Source organism: Molossus molossus, unplaced genomic scaffold, assembly GCF_014108415.1.
Source record: "Molossus molossus isolate mMolMol1 unplaced genomic scaffold, mMolMol1.p scaffold_m16_p_7, whole genome shotgun sequence".
Lineage (NCBI taxonomy): Eukaryota > Metazoa > Chordata > Mammalia > Chiroptera > Molossidae > Molossus > Molossus molossus.
In genome coordinates this window covers 110,905,549-110,927,198 of record NW_023425401.1, presented here as the reverse complement: position 1 = coordinate 110,927,198, position 21,650 = coordinate 110,905,549, and the positions used below count along the sequence as shown (strand labels likewise).

The 21,650-nt window shown below is 58.0% G+C and overlaps 1 protein-coding gene across 1 annotated transcript in view; it reads right to left on the bottom strand.

The window, feature by feature from the left end:
• Window positions 1-21,650, bottom strand: part of DPP6 (dipeptidyl peptidase like 6) — a 404,487-nt gene that overhangs the window by 59,451 nt on the left and 323,386 nt on the right. Inside the window, exons 9-10 of the mRNA XM_036246681.1 lie at window positions 4,435-4,589; window positions 3,019-3,116 (exon numbers count right to left, since the gene is read on the bottom strand). Of these exons, the coding sequence (XP_036102574.1) occupies window positions 3,019-3,116; window positions 4,435-4,589 (253 nt within the window). The remainder of the gene's footprint in view (window positions 1-3,018; window positions 3,117-4,434; window positions 4,590-21,650) is intronic.

Below are 21,650 nucleotides of genomic sequence, written 5' to 3'. Positions count from 1 at the left end.
GTAGTGGTGAAAGTGGTGGTGGTGGTGAAGGTGGTGGTGGTGGTGAAGGTGGTGATGAAGGTGGTGGTGGTGATGAAGGTGGTGGTGGTGATGAAGGTGGTGATGGTGATGAAAGTGGTTGTGAAGGTGGTGATGAAGGTGGTGGTGGTGATGGTGGTGATGGTGATGAAGGTAGTGATGATGGTGGTGATTGTGATGAAGGTAGTGGTGAATGTGTTGGTTGTAGTGATGGTGGTGGTGATGATAGTGATGATGGTGGTGGTGAAGGTGGTAGTGGTAGTGATGGTGGTGATTGTGATGAAGGTGGTGATGGTTATGGTGGTGATGATGGTGGTGATGGTGATGAGGGTGGTGGTGGTGATGAAGGTGGTGGTGGTGATGAAGGTGGTGGTGGTGATGAAGGTGATGGTGGTGATGAAGGTGGTGGTGGTGATGAAGGTGATGGTGGTGGTGAAGGTGGTGGTGGTGATGAAGGTGGTGGTGGTGGTGAAGGTGGTGGTGGTGGTGATGAAGGTGGTGGTGGTGATGAAGGTGATGGTGGTGGTGAAGGTGGTGGTGGTGATGAAGGTGGTGATGGTGGTGGTGAAGGTGGTGGTGGTGATGAGGGTGGTGGTGGTGATGAAGGTGGTGGTGGTGATGAAGGTGATGGTGGTGGTGAAGGTGGTGGTGGTGATGAAGGTGGTGGTGGTGGTGGTGAAGGTGGTGGTGGTGATGAAGGTGATGGTGGTGGTGAAGGTGGTGACGGTGATGAAGGTGGTGATGGTGATGAAGGTGGTGGTGGTATAATGTGGAGTGAAGAGCAGGTCATTTGGATTGAGGACCCTGATTTTCTGTGATGTTTCCATTGCCCGAAGACCTCTGTCTTACCCTTAATCCTTGTAAAGGCTTGCGTTGGATTAGATGGACCAATCTCCCAGGGAGTCCGTACTTTGTACACTGGGAGGAAAGAAGTCTGTGCTTCCTTTCTGGGCCAGCACGGGGTTGAGTGTGGGCCACGACTGTGGAGGAGGATGTGGAGACACAGCCCAGGGAAGGGTACTGGGACACACAGCAGGGGGAGACCAAGGCTGCTGCTGAACACGCCACAATGCACAGGACGTCCCCACAGTAGAGTCACCAGGTCCCACATGCCGACTGTGCCGCCACCACTGTGAAACAGGAGGCTGTAACCCTCCAGATGGGCGGCCCCTCTTCCACACCCCACGCTTCTTTACGGCCTCCTCACGCCTGCGCTTACTCACTTGCTTGTATCATCTGTTCCTAGTCTGTCTCCCTCTGCACCGTAACCTCCACGCTTCCGTCCCCATTACATCCTCCGTCTAGCGGTTGGCCGATAATACATGCTCAACAAACAAACTCCCAGGTGGTGACGATTTCTGACATATCTGTCCTCACCTTGGGAAAGCCCCAAGGGACGGTGGCAGAGAAGGCGTGTGACAAAGTGTGACCACGACGGATCGCAGCCTCACACTGCGGGGAAAAGGTGTCACCGCCACTAGCGCAGGGAATGAGAGCGAGCGAGCCGGCTCCTGCGGGTGGGGCTCGACCGCAGGCTCGGGCGGAGGCTAATTTTTCATTGTCCTTGAAGCTAATCAAGCCTGCAGAAACAGCACCACCAAATTGGCTAAATGAGATTTTCAATGAACTCCAACAGCTGGCTTAAATTTTCCAGGTGACTTTCCGTATTAATTCAGCGGGTCTGCTGGACCAGGCCCGGGAGGCAGGCAGGCAGGGACGGGAGCTGCAGGAAACCGATGAGATCTCTGGGTCGGCAGGGAGAAGATGGAGTGAGGAGTGGAATGGTCTCTATCCCAGCACAAATATCACCGGCCGAGCCGATCCGAGTGCCCGCTCCCCAAGGCGGCGCCGCACGAGACTCAGGCCTGGGGACTGCTGCGTGGGGGAGGAAATCAGCCCAGGGCCGGCATGGGGAACCTTTCACCATCTACACTTCTCTGAAGAAGGAAGGCTGAAAAAACCCCCGTGGAATTCCACAGAGACCCCAGGCTTCAGGGATGTGGGCAGATGGCCTGACCGTGGACGTCACCACCAGAGACCACACCACCACGCACCAAAGACCAGCAGAAGCACACGCTCTCTCATCCAGCCCCGAGCTGGGCCCGTGTGGCTGGGCCCTGACTGCTGCCCTTCTGGAAGCTGCTGGAAGGGCTGTAACTGGAGAGACCCAGGCTGGAGTCGTGGAAAGACTGCGGCTGGGTGTATGCCGAGTCTCAGGAGGAATCACTCTTGGCTTCACGGGATCCATTTATAGACTTACGGGGAAGCTATGAATGCGCGGACCCTGGTGCCAATCCAACGCCCCCTCTCGTTCCCCAGACCCCGACAATATCCTCAACAGAGACCCTTACCGAGGACCAAAGAGGGCTCTGGAAGCTAACATGCCTCCAGGCTGAACTTTGGGACAAGATGAACCGACATTCAGACCACTTCACTTTGATAGATGCTACACAGTTGTTCTGACTTTTTAAAAAAACCCCACCTGAACCACGTTAGTGACAACGGGGTAGTCGCCTGTGTCATGGTGCTCTCCCCGCGCTGCATGGTGGCACCTTGCCATCTGGGAGCTTTGGCTCCTGCAGCAGGACTCGCTGTTCACTCCAGTTCCTGGAGCCAGCAGGGTCCCAGGGTGCCCTAAAATAACGGCTCCAAAAACGAGGCGCCAGAGACAGTGCGGTTACAGGGCCTCGTATGGAGAGGCTGGTGAGTGCGCCCCCTGCTGGACACGTGCGGCCGACCCGACGGGCCCTTCCTGCAGGAGCCCAGCTGGGTGGGAGCAGGAACCGCGGACTCCGGGAAGAAATGGGGAGACTGGTCCGGCTGCCGTTCCTTTCCCAGGACACCGGGGGGGGGGGGGTTATGACAGAAAGAGGGTGGAGACCATGACCCTTCTCATCAGCAGTAAAACACAGCGGAGCCCCAAAACACCCTGCAACTTCAACAAGGACACTTCGTCTTACTGTTCATTTTTTCTAACATGACTCAGAGAAGGAAGCAAACCTCATTCGTGGGTCGTCAGGCGGCATCATCTCCAGGTCGTGGGTGGGTCCATTTAAGCCAATGACGTGCAGGGAAATGGTGGGGTTTTCACAGCCAGCCTGGGGGGGACAAAGGACAGGGATATGAGGAAGCCACCGGCGGTCTGGACGACGCCTGAGCCCCACGGGGTCTGGCGGGGCAGGCACAGGCTCCGGGAGGCTGCGGAGGGCAGGCTGCTCCTGCGTGGAGGGAGGACAGGGTGACTGAGCCGACCCTTCCTCCTGTGCTCGGAAGCCCACCCCTCATGGCTCCAATGCCCCCGTCTATCAGCACCAGGTGCGCACCCTCCACTGGGCTAACCACTGGGAGGGGGAAAGAAACTAGACAAGGAGAGAACATTCTGGAAGTGGAGAACGTCAGTGTGGCCCAGCAGTGGGGAAAATGAAGTCCTTCAACAGGAACTGAACCACCTCCTGCTCAGCCTCTGCTCCCTCTGTCCTGGGGACCAGCGGCACCGGGCTGGAGGGGACCATGTGGCATCGCCTCAGCGGGACCGAGGATCAGACTAATGCCCTCGTGTCCTGGCGCCCTGCAGAGGGAGCAGTTCAGGGTGAAGGAGGACATCCGCCCGGTGACAAGGCAGTCAGGCGGGTCCCCCAGCTCCTAGCTCTGATTTGGGAGGTGTCAAGGGGCAAAGAGATTCTATTGGCCAGAACATGGCGACTTCCCAGGAAAACACGAGGCCGCAGCCCCTGAGTGATCTGGGGTTTCATCAGCCTGACTTCCGAGCACCTGTCCCAGGGCTCACGTAAGATCAAGGTGGTCACTCCTAGATGGAAGGGACTCCACTCCATACGTGGGTGGTCCGCTGAGGGTCAGACAGCGCGGGCTGCCCTGTGTGTGTGTGTGTGTGTGTGTGTGTGTGTGTGTGTTGGGGATGGCACAGTCCAGCACACTGTACTTAGCTGTGTGGAGCCCCCCTGGCACCTTGCTGCTCTAATTAGCTAACAGCAGGTCAGTGCGGGCCCCTCCCACCCTGTCCTCCGCTGGCTCCCCTGCCAGCAACTTGACCGAGCTCACAAAAGCCCAGCGTGGACCCAGGGACCCGGGGGCAGACGGGTCCCTCTGACCTTCAGGGGCCAAACCCAGAAAGGGAACAAGGAGGGAGCATCTTGGGCAGTGTGGGTTTTGACACCGGGAATCACAGTGGAGGGAATGATTTATTTTGGCTCGGAGGAAGCTTAGGCCAGAGATGGACGCGGTTCCGTGATTGAAAAGAAAGGAAATTTGCCAACAAGCTGAACTCCACCGACGGGAGTGAAGAGAAGGTAACGGGGCCGAATCCCTCCGTCTGTGCTGCGGCATCTCCATGTCCCTGCGGGGCGCAGACCACCTCCGAGGGGGCGGGGCACCAGGGCTTGTTCCCACCTCGCCTACCTTGGGGTAGTGGTAGAGCTTCACCGTGGGGTACACGGCGCCCGTGTAGGTCGGCAGCTCCATGACGGGCACCCGGGAGTCATTGATGGTGGCGTAGGCGAGCCTTGTGCCGTCTGGAGACCACCAGTGGGCGATGTGCGTCTTCAGAATCTCCTCTGAGGGAAAGAGCAGAGAGACGGGGGCAGTCAGCACGTGGAGCGGGACCCCGCGGTGAGCAGGCGCTGATCCCGGCACTGCACCCCTGCAGCCTGAGAGGTCTCCCCTGGGCCCGCCTTTCGGGGCTCAGGGAACACCCGGCGCTGACAGCAAGCCCAGCTCCTGAAAACCCCACCGATAGAGTCCAACTGAATGGAGGCTGATTTTTCAGAAACACCCTTTTTTGGACACAAATTTGAGCACTGTGAGTCTAAGTGCTTTTTTAAAACAAAACAAAACAAAACAACTCATCTTTATTGTTGAATGTATTACAGATGTCCCCCCTTTTCCCCATTGACTCCCCTCCTCCCCAATCTGGCCCCCCTCCTGCCTTCCCCACACTATTGTCGGTGTCCATTGGTTATGCACATGTGCATAGGAGTTCTTTGGTTTATCCCATCCCACCCTCCCTCCCCCCTTCCCTTTGAGGTTCATCAGTCTAACAAACAGTTTGTGCTTCTTTTTTTTTTTGCATTTTTTGTTCAGACAGAGCGGGAGGGAGAGAGAGGAAGAGAGAGAGAGAAACATCGACGTGAAGGGACACATCGAGTGGTTGCCACCCGCACGACCAACCAGGGCCGGGGACAAACTGCAACCGAGGTACATGCCCTTAGCGAGAACCGAACCCGGGTCTCTCTGTACCGCAGGCCGTAGCTCTAACCGCTGAGCCAAACCGGCCAGGGCTGTTTGTGCTTCTTAATTCCTTCATCTTTTTCACCCATCCCTCCAGCCCCCACCCATCTGGCAAGCGGCAAAAAGTTCTCTGTATCTATGAGTCTGTTTCTGTTCTGCTTGCTCATTTTGTTTGTAGATTCCATTGTTGAGAGATATGTATGTATTGCTATTTTATTATTTATATTTTTATCTTCTTTTTTTTAAAAGAAGATCCTTCAGCATTTCATATAATACTGGTTTGGTGGTAAGAAATTCCGTTAGCTTTTTCTTGCCTGGGAAACTCTTGATATGTCCATTGATTCTAAATGATAACACTGTAGGATAGAGTAATCTTGGTCGTAGGTCGTCGTTTTTCATCACCTTGAATGTCTCTTGCCACTCCCTTCTGGCCTGCAAAGTTTCTTTTGAGAAGTCAGCTGACAGTCTTATGGGAGCTCCCTTGTAGGCTATGAACTACTTTTCTCTTGCTGCTTTTAAGATTTTCTCTTTGTATTTAACCTTTGGCATTTTGATGATGATGTGTCTTGGTGTGGGCCTCTTGGGGTTCATCTTGTTTGGGACTCTGTGCTTCCCGGACTTGTATGTCTGTTTCCTTCACCAAGTTAGGGAAGTTTTCTGCCATTATTGTTTCAAATAGGTTTTCAATTTCTTGTTCTTGCTCTTCTCCTTCTGGCACCTCTATGATGCAAATGTTGGCATGCTTGAAGTTGTTCCAGAGGCTCCTTATACTATCCTCATTTTTTTTTGCATTCCTTTTTCTTTTTGCTGTTCTGATTGGGTGTTTTTTGCTTCCTTATACTCCAAATTGATGACTTGCTTCTTGGCTTTACCTACTCTGTTATTGATTCCCTGTAAATTATTCTTTATGACTTGCTTCTTGGCTTTACCTACTCTGTTATTGATTCCCTGTAAATTATTCTTTATTTCAGTTAGTGCATCCTTCATTTCTGACTGGTCCTTTTTGATGTTGTTGATGTTCTCACTAAGTTCCTGGGAGGTCTCACTAAGTTCCTTGAATGTCTCACCAAGTTCCTTGAGCATCCTTATAACCTGTGTTTTGAACTCTGCATCTGACTGATTGCTTATTTCCATTTTGTCTAGTTCTTTTCCTGGAGTTTTGTTCTTTTCTTTCATTTGGGACATGTTTCTTTGTCTCATTTTGGCTGCTTCTCTGTGATTGTTTCTATGTATTAGGTAGAGTTGCTCTGTCTTCTAGGCTTCATAGGGTGGCCTATTATTATAGGTGTCCTGTAGGATCCAGTAGCACAGACTCCCTGATTACCCCAGCTGTGCCCTCAAGGTGCACCCCTAGTGTGAACTGTACACCCTTCTGTTGTAACAGAGTCTTGATTGCTGTTGGCACATCAATGGGAGGGATTTACTCAGGCTGTTCTGCTGCAAGGACTGGCTGTGCCCACTGACCACTGGCCTCTAACTACCATGTAGGATCAGCTGTGCAGGGCCCACCACACAGAGCAAGACTTACTGCAGCAGGGCTCTGGTACCCACTGAGTCTGCTCATGGACTATGTCCCTTGTGGGGGTGGTTGAGTGGTGCTGTTTTGATGTGATCTGAAACTGTCCACCAGGTGTGCTGGCTCTGGGGCAAAGTCAGCCACTGCCTGTGTTCTACCCGGGACCACCAGCATAAGCTACAGAGTAATATGCAGATGGCTGCTCCTTGTGCTGGGCTTGGAGGTGCCCAGGCAAAGCCAAGCTGTGAACCAAGGCTGGTTGCTTCTAGTGCCAGGCCTGGGGCTACTTAACGAGAGGTATGGGGCTCGCTGAGTCCAGGTGCTGCTTGTTTGAGAGATTTTAGGAAACTCTGAAGCAGGATCCAAGACAGGCCAATCCTGTGGTAAAGCCTTTGGAGACAGCTTGGGTGGGCTTGAAAATTGGGTGGGGTGGGGCCTCAGGGAGGGCAGGGAAAATAGTATGAGCCAGGTTGCTGGAGTCCCCGATAAGGTGGCATCTGCCACCCTGGGGAAGGGCTCACCAAAGGAACATCAGTCTCTGCCAGCACGTCTGTCCAGGAGAAAGTCCCCTCTCCAGCCCTCGCTCCAGTGCCAAACAGCTCAGTTCTTCCCTGTATGTCTCTGGTGCCTCTCCAGCTGCCTCCCCTCCAAGCTTAGAGGGAGCAAGTTGGGGTAAGTCCGTGCGCGGGCCCTTTAAGGAGCTGCCTGGGGCTCCAGCCGCCTCAGCCTCCCTGAGCCTCAGTTCCTGCTGGTTTTTCCAGCCAGAAGTTACGGGAATTCTCTTCCTGGCACTGGAACCCTGAGCGGGGCGCCTGGTGTGGGACGGGAACCCCTCAGTCCTCAGGGAGGACCTTCCCAGCCGTGGTGTCCTCCTGATTTTTATCCGCCACACGTGGGTGTGGGACCAGCCCATTGCCTCCGCCCCTCCTACCAGTCTCGATGTGGCTGCTGCTTTAATTTTGTAGTTGTAGGACTTCCATTCAGCTTGAGTTCAGGCGGTTCTGAATGTTGGCTGTTCTGTAGTTTAGTTGTGATTTTGATCACAAGTGCTTTTGGAATGGAATTATATGGTACTGTTGAGGGTTACTATTTTAAGATGATCTGAACAACAGTATTAGAGGAAATCAGTTCACGCCAAGGCAGATCACACCCAAGACGACCCAAGTGAGACAGCAAGCTGTGTTGGAGGCTGAGTCCAGGAAATCCCAGCTCAGCTTGCAGATGTCTAGGGGTTCACGTCTACTGTGTGTATAGCAGGTGTATACTATGTGTATGTCATGTATATACTGTGTGTATACTCTGTATATTGTGTGTATCCTGTGTGTATATCATGTGTATACTGTGTGTATACTCTGTGCATATTGTGTGTATCCTGTGTGTATATCATGTATATACTGTGTGTATCCTGTGTGTATATCATGTGTATACTGTGTGTATACTGTGCATATTGTGTGTATCCTGTGTGTATATCATGTGTATTCTGTGTGTATCCTGTGTGTATATCATGTGTATACTGTGTGTATACTCTGTGCATATTGTGTGTATCCTGTGTGTATATCATGTATATACTGTGTGTATCCTGTGTGTATATCATGTGTATACTGTGTGTATACTCTGCATATTGTGTGTATACTGTGTGTATATCAAGTGTATAATGTGTGTATATTGTGTATATACCATGTGTATATTTTATCTGCACTCTGTGTATATTGTTTATATCCTGTGTGTGTATACTGTGTATACTATGTATATATTGCATGTATAATATGTGTATACTGTGTATATATCAAGTATATATGTGTATTCTATGTGTATACTGTATATACACTGTATGCACATTCTGTGTATATTGTATCCTGTGTTTATCCTGTATGCTTACTGTGTATATCTTGTGTGTATATCATGTGTAGACAGTGTGTATCCTGTGTATATACCGTGTTTATACTGTGTGTACACCATGTGTATCCTGTATGTATACTCTGTGTATACTGTGGGTATATATGTGCATACCATGTAAACCTCTATTTTGCCCACACACAGACTCCTGTGTGCACAGCCGTGGGGGAGAAGGAGGTGCTCACGGCCCAGTGCGCCCCGGCTCTTGAAGGAAGGACACAGCTCATCTGTGTGGCACAGAACAAGTGGCCCCACTTTCACCGGAACGAGACGAGATCTGCTCCTCAGGTTCCCGCCGGAAACACCCATCATCCCGCCCCTTCCACAGTGTCGTGTCCTAGTCTTAGCTGCCGGTGAGTTCTGCAGAATCCGTATCTGTTCCAGGAAGGACAAGTCTGCTGTCGTTCGTGTAGTGTTGTATTGCTTGTTATCCGGCCGAGAGACGACACGCCCCCCGCAGCGGATGGAGAGCTGGGACCAGGGGCCCCTCTGGGTGCCGACCAGCTCCCAGGCCCAGGGGCCCTTCTTGGCGCAGCGTCAATGCGCAGTGTCAGCGAATTCCCTCCAGTTTGCTTCTGAGACCATGACAATAGAACTGCACAGTCACGGCGTCACTGGGCGTCGATCCCGACAACCCGGCTGCCTGAGCCTGCAGGGACAGGACGGCGACCCCGGACCTGGAATCCCGTGGGGAGAGCAGAAGGCGTGCGGGGAACACGGCGAGGACCACGCGACGGGGCAAAGCGCGGCGTGGCTGCCGCAGGAGGAGTGGGCACGGGCAGGCCGGCGTGGCCTCTGGGGGCCCGCAGCAGGGCCCACACGGCTGTGGGGTGCAGTGAGGCTCTGGGCCAGGCTGGTGAGACCCCACTGCCATTCTCTCCCCTGGGCCAGGGGAGCCACGGGCAGACTCCTGGGTCTGGGGACGCGGCCGATGTGCGGCTCGTCCCTCCCTCCGTCACGGCCGCTGCGACCAGGTCTCTTGTTGCAAAGTGACTTCTCAGTGGGGTCCTGATGTGTTGTGGGACCTGTGGCCACAATGACAGGAGCCATGCCCTTCGTCACACGTCACCATCCTCATTCCTCTCCTGCCCTCTTCGTGTTCCCCCCGAGCCTGACAGCAGCCTGGGGGACCCCCGCCCCAACGTGCCACGGGCCTGCCACTGGGCTCTGTCACTACCCAGGCAGGTCCACCCACCACGGAGCCCTTGGCCGACTGGTTTTCCACCCAGGACACTCCGCAGGTCTGGGCACAGCTGCTCAGTGGAAATGGATGCAAGGTCCCAGGGTCCTGGCGCCCGGACTGCTCTGCTCCTTCCCAGAGACCTGGACGAGTCCCCCATCTGTCCACCGAGGGGCCACCTCCGACGCCCCCTCTGCCTCCAGTGTCCGGGACCACGTGGCACCCCATGTATCAACACAGAAGCTTTTCTGCAGCCGACAAAAGCCTAAGGGTCTGTTGAAGTACAAAAAGGAAAAACAAAAGAACAGCCCAGCTGGCGTGGCTCAGTGGATGGAGCGTCATCCCACGGACTGAGAGGTCCCGGTTTGGTTCCGGGTCAGGACACATGCCCCGGTTGTGGGCTCGATCCCCGGTCTGGGGCGTGCAGGAGGCAGCCGATCGATGTTTCTCTCACATGGATGTTTCTACCTCTCTCTCCCGCTCTCTCTAAAAAAATCAGTAAAAACATATTAAAATAAGAAAGACAGCCGCCTCTTCGGGCTTGTAATTTTCCAGGGCGCTCAGCAGCCAGCAAGGTGACTTCCAGGTGCGTGGGGATGAGGTGGTTCAGAAGGACCCGCACAGACCCACCTGGCCTGCCGGACGGCCGCGGTGACAGACTCCGGCAGACGGTGCGGCGGGGACTCTGCGCTGCAGGGAGGGAGCCCAGCAGGCCACAGTGAGCCAGCGGCAGTGAGCAGAATCCAGGGGCAGAGGGAGAGGGGAACGGGGTCCACCCAAACCAGCCTGGGGAGCCGGGCCGAGCCTCACACCCGAACTCACGGGCGACCCCGGGACGCCCCAGCAGCAACACGGCTGGCGGCAGCGAGGGCTCAGACGGACAGAACGCACACCTCCCCGCACGGACGCCACGCCTCTGCCTCGCTCAGAACCCAGAGCAAAGCCCTGCCGGGACAGAGGGGACAGACGGACACCCCTGTGCAAAGTCGGGCCACCAAGCCCGTCAGACGGGCTCTGCTTGGTGAGAGGGGCCCAGGCCAGGGAGGGCCCGGCTCGTGCTCATTCCCACCGTCTGTGTCTGTCTCGTTTCTAGACTGGCGCTCAGACCTAGAGGGGACACAGCTTCAGTCTGGCCTGACCAGGATGGGAGAGCGAGAGGGAGAGAGACTGATGGGGGGGGGGAGAGGGAGAGAGAGGGGGGGGGGAGATTAAGGGGTGAAGCCAAGGCCTGGTGCTGGTAGAGAACAAAGCATTTGCTGCTCCCATCAGCGAAGGGCCAGAGTAGTTCCCTGAGCTCTCGGCATTCAGACTAAGGATGACTTCGGACTATAAAATGTGGTGGTTGGGCCCTGGCCGGTTTGCCTGCTGGTTAGAGCACAGACCCGCAGAAGGAAGCGTGTGGGTTCGATTCCCAGTCAAGGGCGTGTACCTGGGTTGCAGTTTATCCCCAGCCCTGGTTGGGTCGTGAGGGGGGCAGCCACTCAATGTGTCCCTTTCACGTCGATGCTTCTCTCTCTCTCTCTCCTTCCCACTCTATGTAAACAAAAAATGGAAAAATGTCCTCGAGTGAGAATTTAAAAAAAAAGTTTTTATTGACTTTTTGAGAGAGAGAGGAAGAGAAGGAGAGAAACACTGGTGTGAGAGAAACATCGATTGGCCGCCTCCTGCACGCCCCCTACTGGGGATCGAGCCCGCACCCTGGGCATGTGCCCTGACCGGGAATCGAACCGGGACCTCTCATCTATGGGATGACACTCCGTCCACTGAGCCACACCGGCCAGGGCCACGTTTCTGTCTGACAATTAAAGAAAGTTGCCGGGGATGGTGACTAGGAGGGCAGGGCTGACCCAAGACCAAGTGCTGAATAAAACGAAGGTGACTTTGGAGTGACATTCCTGGTTCGGAAAGTCATTCACTGTGACCCCTTCCTCTGTCTGCCCCTCCTTGCATCAGAACTCACAGGCGGTGTGAGCGTGTGCGCCAGTCACTTTCACGTAACTCCGAAAACGACCTCTCTACGGGGGCGCTGTCCCCTTAAGGACATTAAAGGGGGGAAAAAAAGGTTGAAATAATTCATTCACATCACACAGCAAGTACATGAAGGAGTGGACGTATGGAAAGTACGAGAAGAGATGACATCTGTTTTCGGTTTCTTTTCCTCTCCATTCTCCTCTGCCTACCTGTCCACCACGACCCCAGCGCCTGTCCGTGATGTTAGCACCAGTGGGTGGCGTGGGGAGAATGAGCGTGGCCGGGTGGGGACACCTGTCTATACCAAGTCATCTCGATCAACACGACCTTCTCCTGGTCACTGCCTGGGGCCAGTTGCGGTTGATACTGGAACCGTCTAAACATCGTTTTAAATTCGGCTCCTGGCCCTGGCCGGCTTGGTTCAGCGGTTAGAGCGTCGGCCTGCGGTCCTGAGAGACCCGGGTTCGGTTCCCGCTAAGGGCACGTATCTCGGTTGCAGTTTGTCCCCGGCCCTGGTCGGTTGTGCAGGTGGCAGCCACTCGATGTGTCCCTTTCACGTCGATGTTTCTCTCTCTCTCTCTGTTCCTCTCTCTCCCTCCCACTCTACCTGAACAAAAAATGGAAAAATGTCCTCGGGTGAGGATAAAAAAAAAAAAAAAAAAAAAAAATTCGGCTCTTGAACCGAGTTCAAGTTAGAAAAAAAAAATCTGCTGTAATACTGTGACCTTGATATTAATTTAATAATCTTTACAGAGGTTGGTTGAGTGTCTTAGGTAAAATATATGGTCAACCCTATTAGGACTTTTAATTTTCTTCCTGGCATTTTGCCAAAGATGATCATCGCGTTAATCGTCACCGGAAAGTTAGAAGGACTGAGGTTCTGAAAAGGGAATTTCCGTTGCACAGGGTCTTACCTACCCACCGAGAGAAACCCCGGCTTGTGTTTACGGGGGGTCCCTTAAAAGTGCTGACTTTATTTTGTCCTTTTCCAACGTTAGACATTTCACCACGAAGCAAAAGTGTGGCCTTGGAGTTCGACGTAACATTTCCTGCACATCCTGGCTTTACTTCGTTGTTGTTGATCCTCACCTGAGGATATTTTTCCCAATTTTTTTTTTTTTAAGAGAGAGTGGAAGGGAGGAAGGGGAGAGAGAGAGAAAGAGAGAGACACACACACATCGACCAGTTGCTCCCGCACATGGGATTGAACCATTGAACCTGCAACCCAGGTACGTGCCCTTGGCTGGGAATCGAACCCGAGACCCTTCCGTGTACGGGCTGACGCTCTAAGCCCGGGTCCCACCAGCTAGGACTGGCTTCACATTGTTTCGGGGGGCTCCTGGTTCCTCTTGGGCTGCACCCGGGAACGCTCACCATCACGCTCTCGGGAGAGACGGTCCCCCAGCCGCGGTCCCCGTCATCGGCCGCAGCTGTTCTGCAAACCTGTGCGCACCCTCCGTGAAAACACGTTTCCAAAATAACGCGCACCGAGGACAATGTGCATCCGACGGGAAACGGGGCTTCAGGGTTTTCTGTTGTTGTGGTTCTAGGAGGAAGGTTAACTGCCTGTAAGTTACCAGCAGCCCGGCACGGTGTCTGCGCTCAGCCGTGTGTCGTGAACCCCGTTGTTGGACGGCAGACACCCTGACGGCAGGGTGGCTCCAGATGTGTGAGGAGGAGGAGGGAGGGGGTCCCCGCGGCCACTCAGTCACGGACATCACCCTGCTGGGTGCGGGGTACTGGCGGAGATTCTGGACAGAGAGAGATGGCCCAGCCGGGCAGAGCCCCAAGCTCAGGGCTAAGCCCTGCCCGACACCTTGTCCCCACCGCTCTGTCTCCGCATTCCCTGTGGCCCCTGCGGGAGCTCCATGGTCACCGCGGCAGGGACACCAGCTCTCCTGCTCCACGCCGGCCTGGGTGCCCGGCTCGCTCTCAGAGTGGACGGCACAAGCAAAGGGGTGAGAGGCGGTCACTCGGTGGAGACACCTGCCCTTCCTTTAGGAACAGCTGCCCAGTGGCCCTCTCCAGCCTGCGGGGACAACGCCTGGGACATTACCGCCGTGTGGAGTATCTTCTGGGTCTCAGCACTCAGTCGCTCCCTGCTTTCAAGTGAAAAACAGATTGAGCGGGGACCCCGGGGGGGCCCCCCTGTGTAGGAGTGCCTCGGGCGACATTTGGTCACCGAGTAACGACAAGTTCCTTTGCCACCCCTACGTCTGCTGGCCTCACCTTAGCGACCCCACGCTGCAAGGCGACGTCCCCCCTCCGGGTGCTCACGAGAAGGTGGCGTGGGCTCTGGGGGCAGGGCCGCAGGGGGCAGGGTGGCTGCCTCGATGGAGAGGGGAGTCGGGTGGTTTGCGGGGTGAGGCGCCCCTGGAGGCCTCCAGCTCCTTCGGACGCAGCCGGGCTGCGGGTCCAGAGCCGCTGGCCTCCATCGAGACACCGAGGGTGGAAGTCACACGCCCGGCCCAGTGAGCGGCCGGACTGGACGGACCACAGGTGAAGATGGCCGAGGTAGAAGGCGGTTCACCGGGGCCACACCTGTCCCATCTGCTCCCCCACCTTTGCCGCGGTACCCGGCAGGTCTCACGATTCACGTGGCCCCTCAGATCCCCCGGCTCGCTGGGCCCAGACGGCGCCACCCTTGTCCCAGGACCACCCAGGAACAGCAGCACCCTCAGCTCCCCCAGAAGTTCCTGTGAGCGGACCCCGTGTGGCCATGCCCTAGCCCGGCTCAGACCCTCACACACGCGCCCCGAATCCCTTCTCTCGGCAAACGCTGCAGGAATAACACTCACCAGCCGACACCCTGACTTTGGGACTACAGTGCCCTGTGTCCTCTGAGCTCCACCACCGTCTCCTGGGAAGGGCTTCTGTGAGCCCATTTTACAGAGGGGAGAGTTGAGGCCCAGGGACACCGGGAACTCGCTCAAAGGACATGTCAGAGCTTGGCTTCGACTCCCAGTGCCGTGCATGGCCACTCGGGCCGTGAGGAGCGGCGGACTGGAGACTTTCCGCCGGAGACGGGTCCTTTTACCGGACCAAGGGGGCAGCGCCCGGCTCAGTCTCCGATGCCTGGTTCCCAGCTGTTCCCAGGACACCGCAGGCCTGGCCAGCCAGAGAAGCCGACCACAGCGGCCTCCCGTTACCCTGCGAGAGCCCGGCAGCTCAGACGACCCCTCAACACGCCGTGACCCCGTCTGCCTGGGCTCACCGTCCTGCCGACTGTCATCTCTCAAGGAGGCGAAGTGCCCGTGGAAACAGAACGCGGACGGCAAGACGGGGCCGAGGAGCACTCCTGAAGGTCACGGCCCTGCGGCTTCTGACGGGGGGTCGATGCCCGTTCCCCGCACCCCCGAGCTGTACCCGTGGGAGCAGGTTCAAAGTGCCCCGAGAAACCTGTGTCCCGGAAGATTGCGCAAGACACAAATAACCTGCCAGATAGAACCGCATCTGGAGAGACACGGCCGCCTTCCAAATACAGAAAACCTGACGTGTCCCCACGTGCACCGGCTGCCGTGTGTCTCCACCAGGGAACATTCCTCCCCGGGGGCCCGGAGCAGAAGTAAACGGGGTGGGGCGTGGCTATGAAAGAAACCAGCGAGCCTCAGGCCGGGGGGCCCACGGAGCCGCGCCTGTGATGCCGGCAGCCTCGCTTGCCCGCCGGCGCTGCCGTGTGTGGGTCACACACCCCAGCATCTCGTCCTCGCCAGAGACTGGCCGGTTTCAGCACACGCACACCTGAGCACAGGGCCACGCGGCCATGTGGGTGGCCGGCCAGCAGAGGGCAGCGTCCCTCCCCGCACCTGCCAGGAGGGGCCCCCGCGGGGTGGGGCTCTCTGCTCCCCGACCCCTCAACCCCTCACACAGATTGCCTTCCGGCTCCTCCGGTGGACCCGTGGTCCCTGACAGACGGCCCTGACTCCCTGCTCCTCAGACGTCACACCCGGGGCAGAAGATACCAACTGCTTCTCTCCGTGGCTGCGGACATTTAAGTGGAACTTTTCAAGAAGCTGCTTTTTTTGGGGGGCAGCCCAGGGCCCCGGAGGGCGCCCCATTAGCACATGAGGTGTGGGCCCACGGGGAGAACCGAGGACGGGCGGCTGGCCCCCCACAATTCCACCTGCTGGTCAAGGCAACTCGGCCACACGCGGTTCAGGACCGGGTCCCTCGCCCTCGTCCTGCATGGATGACGGCCGGTGTTTTAGGGCTCCAGCGACATTGGGGCAGATGCATCAAAGGTCCGACTTTGGTGACGGGGTATTTGAGAGCTCAGCAGGGACCCACCTTTCTCTGTCGCTGTCTGTCTCCCGTTCCGTCTCTCTGCCTCTGTCTCTGTGTGTCTTTCTTGCTCTGTCTTTGTCTCTCTCTGTCACGCGCACACACGCACGTATGCACACACGTGCATGCACACAGACGCACACACATGCACGCACGCAGACGCACATGCACGCGCACAAATGCATGCACGCACATACACACGCACGCAGACGCACATGCACGCACACACATGCACACACACGCACATGCATGCACACACACATGCACACGCACACATGCCATCCCCATGCTGGCTAAGCATCATCCATCCGTGATATCTGCTCTGGGAGATCTCAGTGGGGGGCAGTGGGACCCCTTTCCCCTCCCGGCATCACCGAATCAGAGGCTGCAAAGGCTGTTGTGCTGGGAAGGCTCCCCTCCCCCGACCCCCATCGCCCCAGCCCCCCCTCTCCCCAGCAGCCAGAAAGGTCCCTGTTACCTAGTTTTCAATTCCCCTTCGGCTTTCTTTCCCTTTAGAGATGACTCTTCCTGACTCGGTCGAACGCGACAATGAAATGAAAGTCATTACATAAAACCCGAGGGCACAGAGAGAGCCCCGTCCCCACCCACTGTCCTGGGGTGAGGACAGCAGGGGAACCCATCACAGGGGGCGCGGACTCAGCCACAACGACTCGGCACCATCCCCTCTCATTCCTGGCTCCCTTCCCTTCTCTTTATTGATGTTAGAGGGAGAGGGAGGGAGAGACAGGCACACCGATGAGACAGAACACAGACTGGCCGCCTCCTGCATGCCCCCCACTGGGCATCGGGCCCACAACCTGGGCCTGTGCCCTGTCTGGGAATCTAACTGGGGACCTCTTGGTGCGGGGTCGACGCCCAGCCCCTGAGCCACACGGCCGGGCACTTTCTTTTCCTTTAATGGCCAACAGTGTCCAGTACATCCTGCACCTGGAGTCCGAGGAAGCTGGAATCTGGCTGAGGAATACGGGGGGCGTCGGGCATGCGGAGCACTTGGGGGCGGAGTGGCCGAGAGCTGAGGCCTGTTCTTCTATCTGAGACTCGGAGACTCGAGACCCCACAACGAGGGACGCAAGGCAGGTGGGAGGACGGGGGGTCGGTCGTGCGGAATGTCTGCCCTGCCCGGCGGGAGGGGCGCGCTGTGGGTGTCACCCCGAGATGTGATGTCTGGGGGGTTGGCCACAGATACCCTCATCATCAGCTCCGAAGCCCATCAGGACGAGCTTACACTGGGACCCCGGTTCCGGCTCTGAGTCGTGCCGGAGGAACTGGAAAGGAACTGGGGAACCCTGGACTGGCTGTACCTCGAGGGATGGGAACTTGGGGGAACTGTTTAAAGGATGAACTTGAGAATTGGGGGGTGAACACATGCTCGGTTTTACGACATCTGTGTTTCTCCGGTCTTCACTCGGAATTCATCATTCTTCCCAAAGTGCCTCCACAGCCCTGGCCGGTTTGGCTCAGCGGTTGGAGCGTCCGCCTGCGGTCCAGAGAGACCTGGGTTCGGCTCCCGCTAAGGGCATGTACCTCGGTTGCAGTTTGTCCCTGGCCCTGGTCGGTCGTGCGGGTGGCAGCCACTCGATGTGTCTCTCTCATGTCGATGTCTCTCTCTCTCTCCCCCTCCCGCTCTGCCTCAAGAAAGATGCAAAAACGTCCTCGGGTGAGGATGGGAAAGAAAGTGCCTGAACGGTGTTGGACACGAGGATGTGCAGCCACTGGGGTCCGAGCAAACGCCACCTGCATTAGGTCCCTTCCCGAGGGCCTGTCCCGGCCAAGAAGCGCCTGTTCCCCGGGAGGACCTGGCTTTGCTGCAGAAGGCGTGGTTCCCACCCGAGGGCCACGCAGAGGCTGGGCTCCCAGGGGCACGTTCCACGGGGATTCCCGGGGGAAAGGTGCGGCCCTCCCCGCCCTCCCCCTTAGCAGGTCCCGTGCTGTGTCCCCACGGTGACCGATGGGTGCGGGTGCTCAGCGGACCAGCCCTGGATTCCCTTCCTTATGGGGTAGGTTTTGCCGCGTGGAAATCCCTCAGGTCCCTCCTGTCTGCCTAGCGGTGCGGGCACAGGGCTCCGGGGGTCGGTGGGCGGTACTGAGACCGGACCTTGACTGAGAACCTGGTGATGGGCGGACACGAGGTGAGAGTGGCAGGCAGGTGGGTCAGACACAGAACCGAAAATGGGGGCGTTGAGCAGAGAGCTGATCGCGAGCGGAGCTCCTGGGAGGCCGCGGTCTCGCCCTGAGGGCCGGGCACAGGCTGCTCTGCCGAGGGGTGACCTGAGCCTCCAGCTGGGCCCTTTCTGGAAGCATCTGCTTAAAATCCCAAAGCCACACAGCTGCTCAGTTTCCTTGTTAATAGAACAAGGGCCAGACCCGCTCACTGGTCCCCAAACGGCACCTGTGCGGATGGTTATCTGACCGGAGCCGGGGGGTCACCTCCTCTGGGCACAGACAGCCCTGGACCGTCCCCTGGCGCGGGTGCCACGCCATGGGCCGGGCGAGCCTGGGCCCTGTGCTGTCCACTGTGCACGGGGAGGGCTCACCTGCCCAGGAGCAGGAGGGGGCCTGGGTCCTGTGCCGTCCGTCCGCTGTGTGCAGGGAGGGCTCACCTGCCCAGGAGCAGGAGGGGGCCTGGGCCCTGTGCTGTCCGCTGTGCGCGGGGAGGGCTCACCTGCCCAGGAGCAGGAGGGAGCCTGGGCCCTGTGCTGTCCGCTGTGCACGGGGAGGGCTCACCTGCCCAGGAGCAGGAGGGGGCCTGGGCCCTGTGCCGTCCGCTGTGCACGGGGAGGGCTCACCTGCCCAGGAGCAGGAGGGGGCCTGGGTCCTGTGCCGTCCGCTGTGCACGGGGAGGGCTCACCTGCCCAGGAGCAGGAGGGGGGCCTGGGCCCTGTGCCGTCCGCTGTGCACGGGGAGGGCTCACCTGCCCAGGAGCAGGAGCGGGGCCTGGGCTCTGGGACGTGTCCAGGGCTCAGAGTCTGACCTGTGTGCCTGCCCTCTGGCTCTTACCAGAGTCACATGAGGAGAACCCGACACAGCGGTGGTGACCTCCCTCTGCTTGACCTTCCCAGGACGGCCCAGGACGGCCCGGGACGGCCCAGGAAGGCCCAGGATGGCCCAGGATGGCCCAGGACGGCCTAGGACAGCCCAGGAAGGCCCAGGATGGCTCAGGAAGGCCCAGGAAGGCCCAGGACGGCCCAGGAAGGCCCAGGACGGCCCAGGACGGCCCAGGAAGGCCCAGGATGGCCCAGGATGGCCCAGGACGGCCCAGGAAGGCCCAGGACGGCCCAGGAAGGCCCAGGATGGCCCAGGATGGCCCAGGACGGCCCAGGATGGCTCAGGACAGCCCAGGACGGCCCGGGACGGCTCAGGACGGCCCAGGATGCCAGCATCCCCAGGGCTGGCTCCTTCTCAGTGCGCAAACACTGGTGTGTGTGTGTGTGAGTGTGTGTGTGTGTGTGTAGGGTGGCGCAGAGACAGGCGAACCTGCGGAACCTAAAACCCCTGCTCCCTGGCCCTCGGCAGAGACTCTGCCCACATCTGGATCAGGCTCCCTGGCCCTGGGCAGAGACTCTGCCCACATCTGGATCAGGCGACTGCTGGGCCATTCAGCTCCCACACCCCTAATTCTGCGACCGAAGAACCGACAGCCCCGCGGTCGGTGTTCTTTCAAGAAAACGGCTGGGACACGAGTCAGGGAGGTCACAGCCCTCTTGCACGTGGTCCCGCAGAAGGAGATGGAGGCTCGAGGTTTTGCTGTTTCCCGCAGCCCCGCCTGCACCGGGATTTCTGTCCCGAGGCAGCCGCAAGGGCGGGGACACATGAGGACGCTGTGGGCACAGCTGCAGCTGGCCTAGCGGGGGGGGGGGGGCAGGAGGCCCCTGAGAGCCCCTGAGAGTGGCTCCGCATCCCCCCCCCACGCTCCCGACCCTCCAGTCGGTGCCCTGTTCTCACGCCGAGAGGCACAGAGGCGCAGACCCGACGGCGCTCCCCGGGTCGGAGAAGGCACAGGAGGCACAGGAGGCACAGGAGGGACAGGTCACCTCATCCGTCTCTGTGTCGGAGCTGAATGCGCCGCTGTTCAACAGCGTAGCCCTTTGACCCGTCTCTCTGCCAGGCGGAATGTACCCGCGGCCCGCGCCAAGGTCATTAACACTCTCCGGGGCTGGAGACCGGAGCCAGACAGGAGGCGCTCACTCCGGCTTCATTAAATACTGCAAACATTAAGCGGGCTGCTCAAAGTCACCGCTCTCTGCTCGAGCCAGTGCCCGGTGCCCGGCACCCCCGCCTGGCGGCTCGTCCCGGTGCTGATGAAACCAAAGTACCTCCAGCAACCTGCTCGTGTCCGGAGCCTGCTGTAGAAGTCATGGGTGACGTGCAGTTTTAAGCGTCGTTAACGCCTACCAGCGGTCACAAAGCGTAATTGTCACTGAGCTACGAGGTCTCCGGGGCTCACAGGGGAGAGCTGTGTCCCTGGCAGGTGTCACCGGGGGGTCAGGGGTGTGATTCCAGGGGTGCGGTTCTCACTGTGGAGGGCAGGCCCTGAGGGGAGGTTCCTTCTGTGCAGATGTTTTCTGGGTCGATGTGGGACTCAAAACGCACTTGTTATAGACACACACCGACGACGGTGACTTATGAGTGAGCAGGGACCAGCAGTTTGAGGTTGACATGGGGGCCAGGCAGGCACAGGGTCGGCACGGTTCTCTGGGCACCGGGCCCGTACCTTGACCCTGGACGGTCAGCCTCCAGAACCGTGAGCAACCAGTGTGTGCTCAGGCTGCCGTTCCAGTGTCAGGCCGTGCACCTGGACTGAGCTGGAGGCCACGTGTGCACAGAGACGACCCTGGGCTCAGCATGCAGCCTGGCGCCGAGCGGCCAACGACACGACAGCGGCGGCCTCAGGAGCATGGAGGGGTTATAGGGGTTCAGAACGGAGCTCCTGGCTCGGAGTCCCAGTTCCTTCATAACGCACACAGCTGGGGTCCTCTGGCACCTTAGGGACCCCGTGGTGGGAAGGCTCCCACAAGGTGGGCAGGGACCCAGGACAGCGGCTCACTCGGACTGGCTCCTTTCGGAGGCTTGAACCCGTCATTTCTTCCCAGCTCCGCCCACCTCCAGGCAGAACAAGGCTCTCGGCCGACGGAGTGAGTCAGAAACCTGCGCACGTTCCGGGGGCCCCAGGAGTCGCCTCCTGGTACAATACAGCCCCCCCGACACGCCTCCTGCCCTCAGGCCGAAGAGCTTGGGTCCTGGAAAGCCCCGCACACCTGGCCACCAGGTGAGCGCTCAACACTCCAGCCTCCTGCAGACGGCCCGCCGCTCCCTGACGCTCCAACAGGCATCTTTTCCATTAACTGAACCTCAAGAAGCGGGAGTTTAATTTGTAGTGAAGGTGAAAGGAAAAGACAACGGCCAACACCAGGGGCAGTGGCGACCACACGACCACAGCAACCATGGCAACCACACGACCATGGTGACCACGTGACCACGGTGACCACACGACCATGGCAGCCACAGTGATGACATGACCATGGT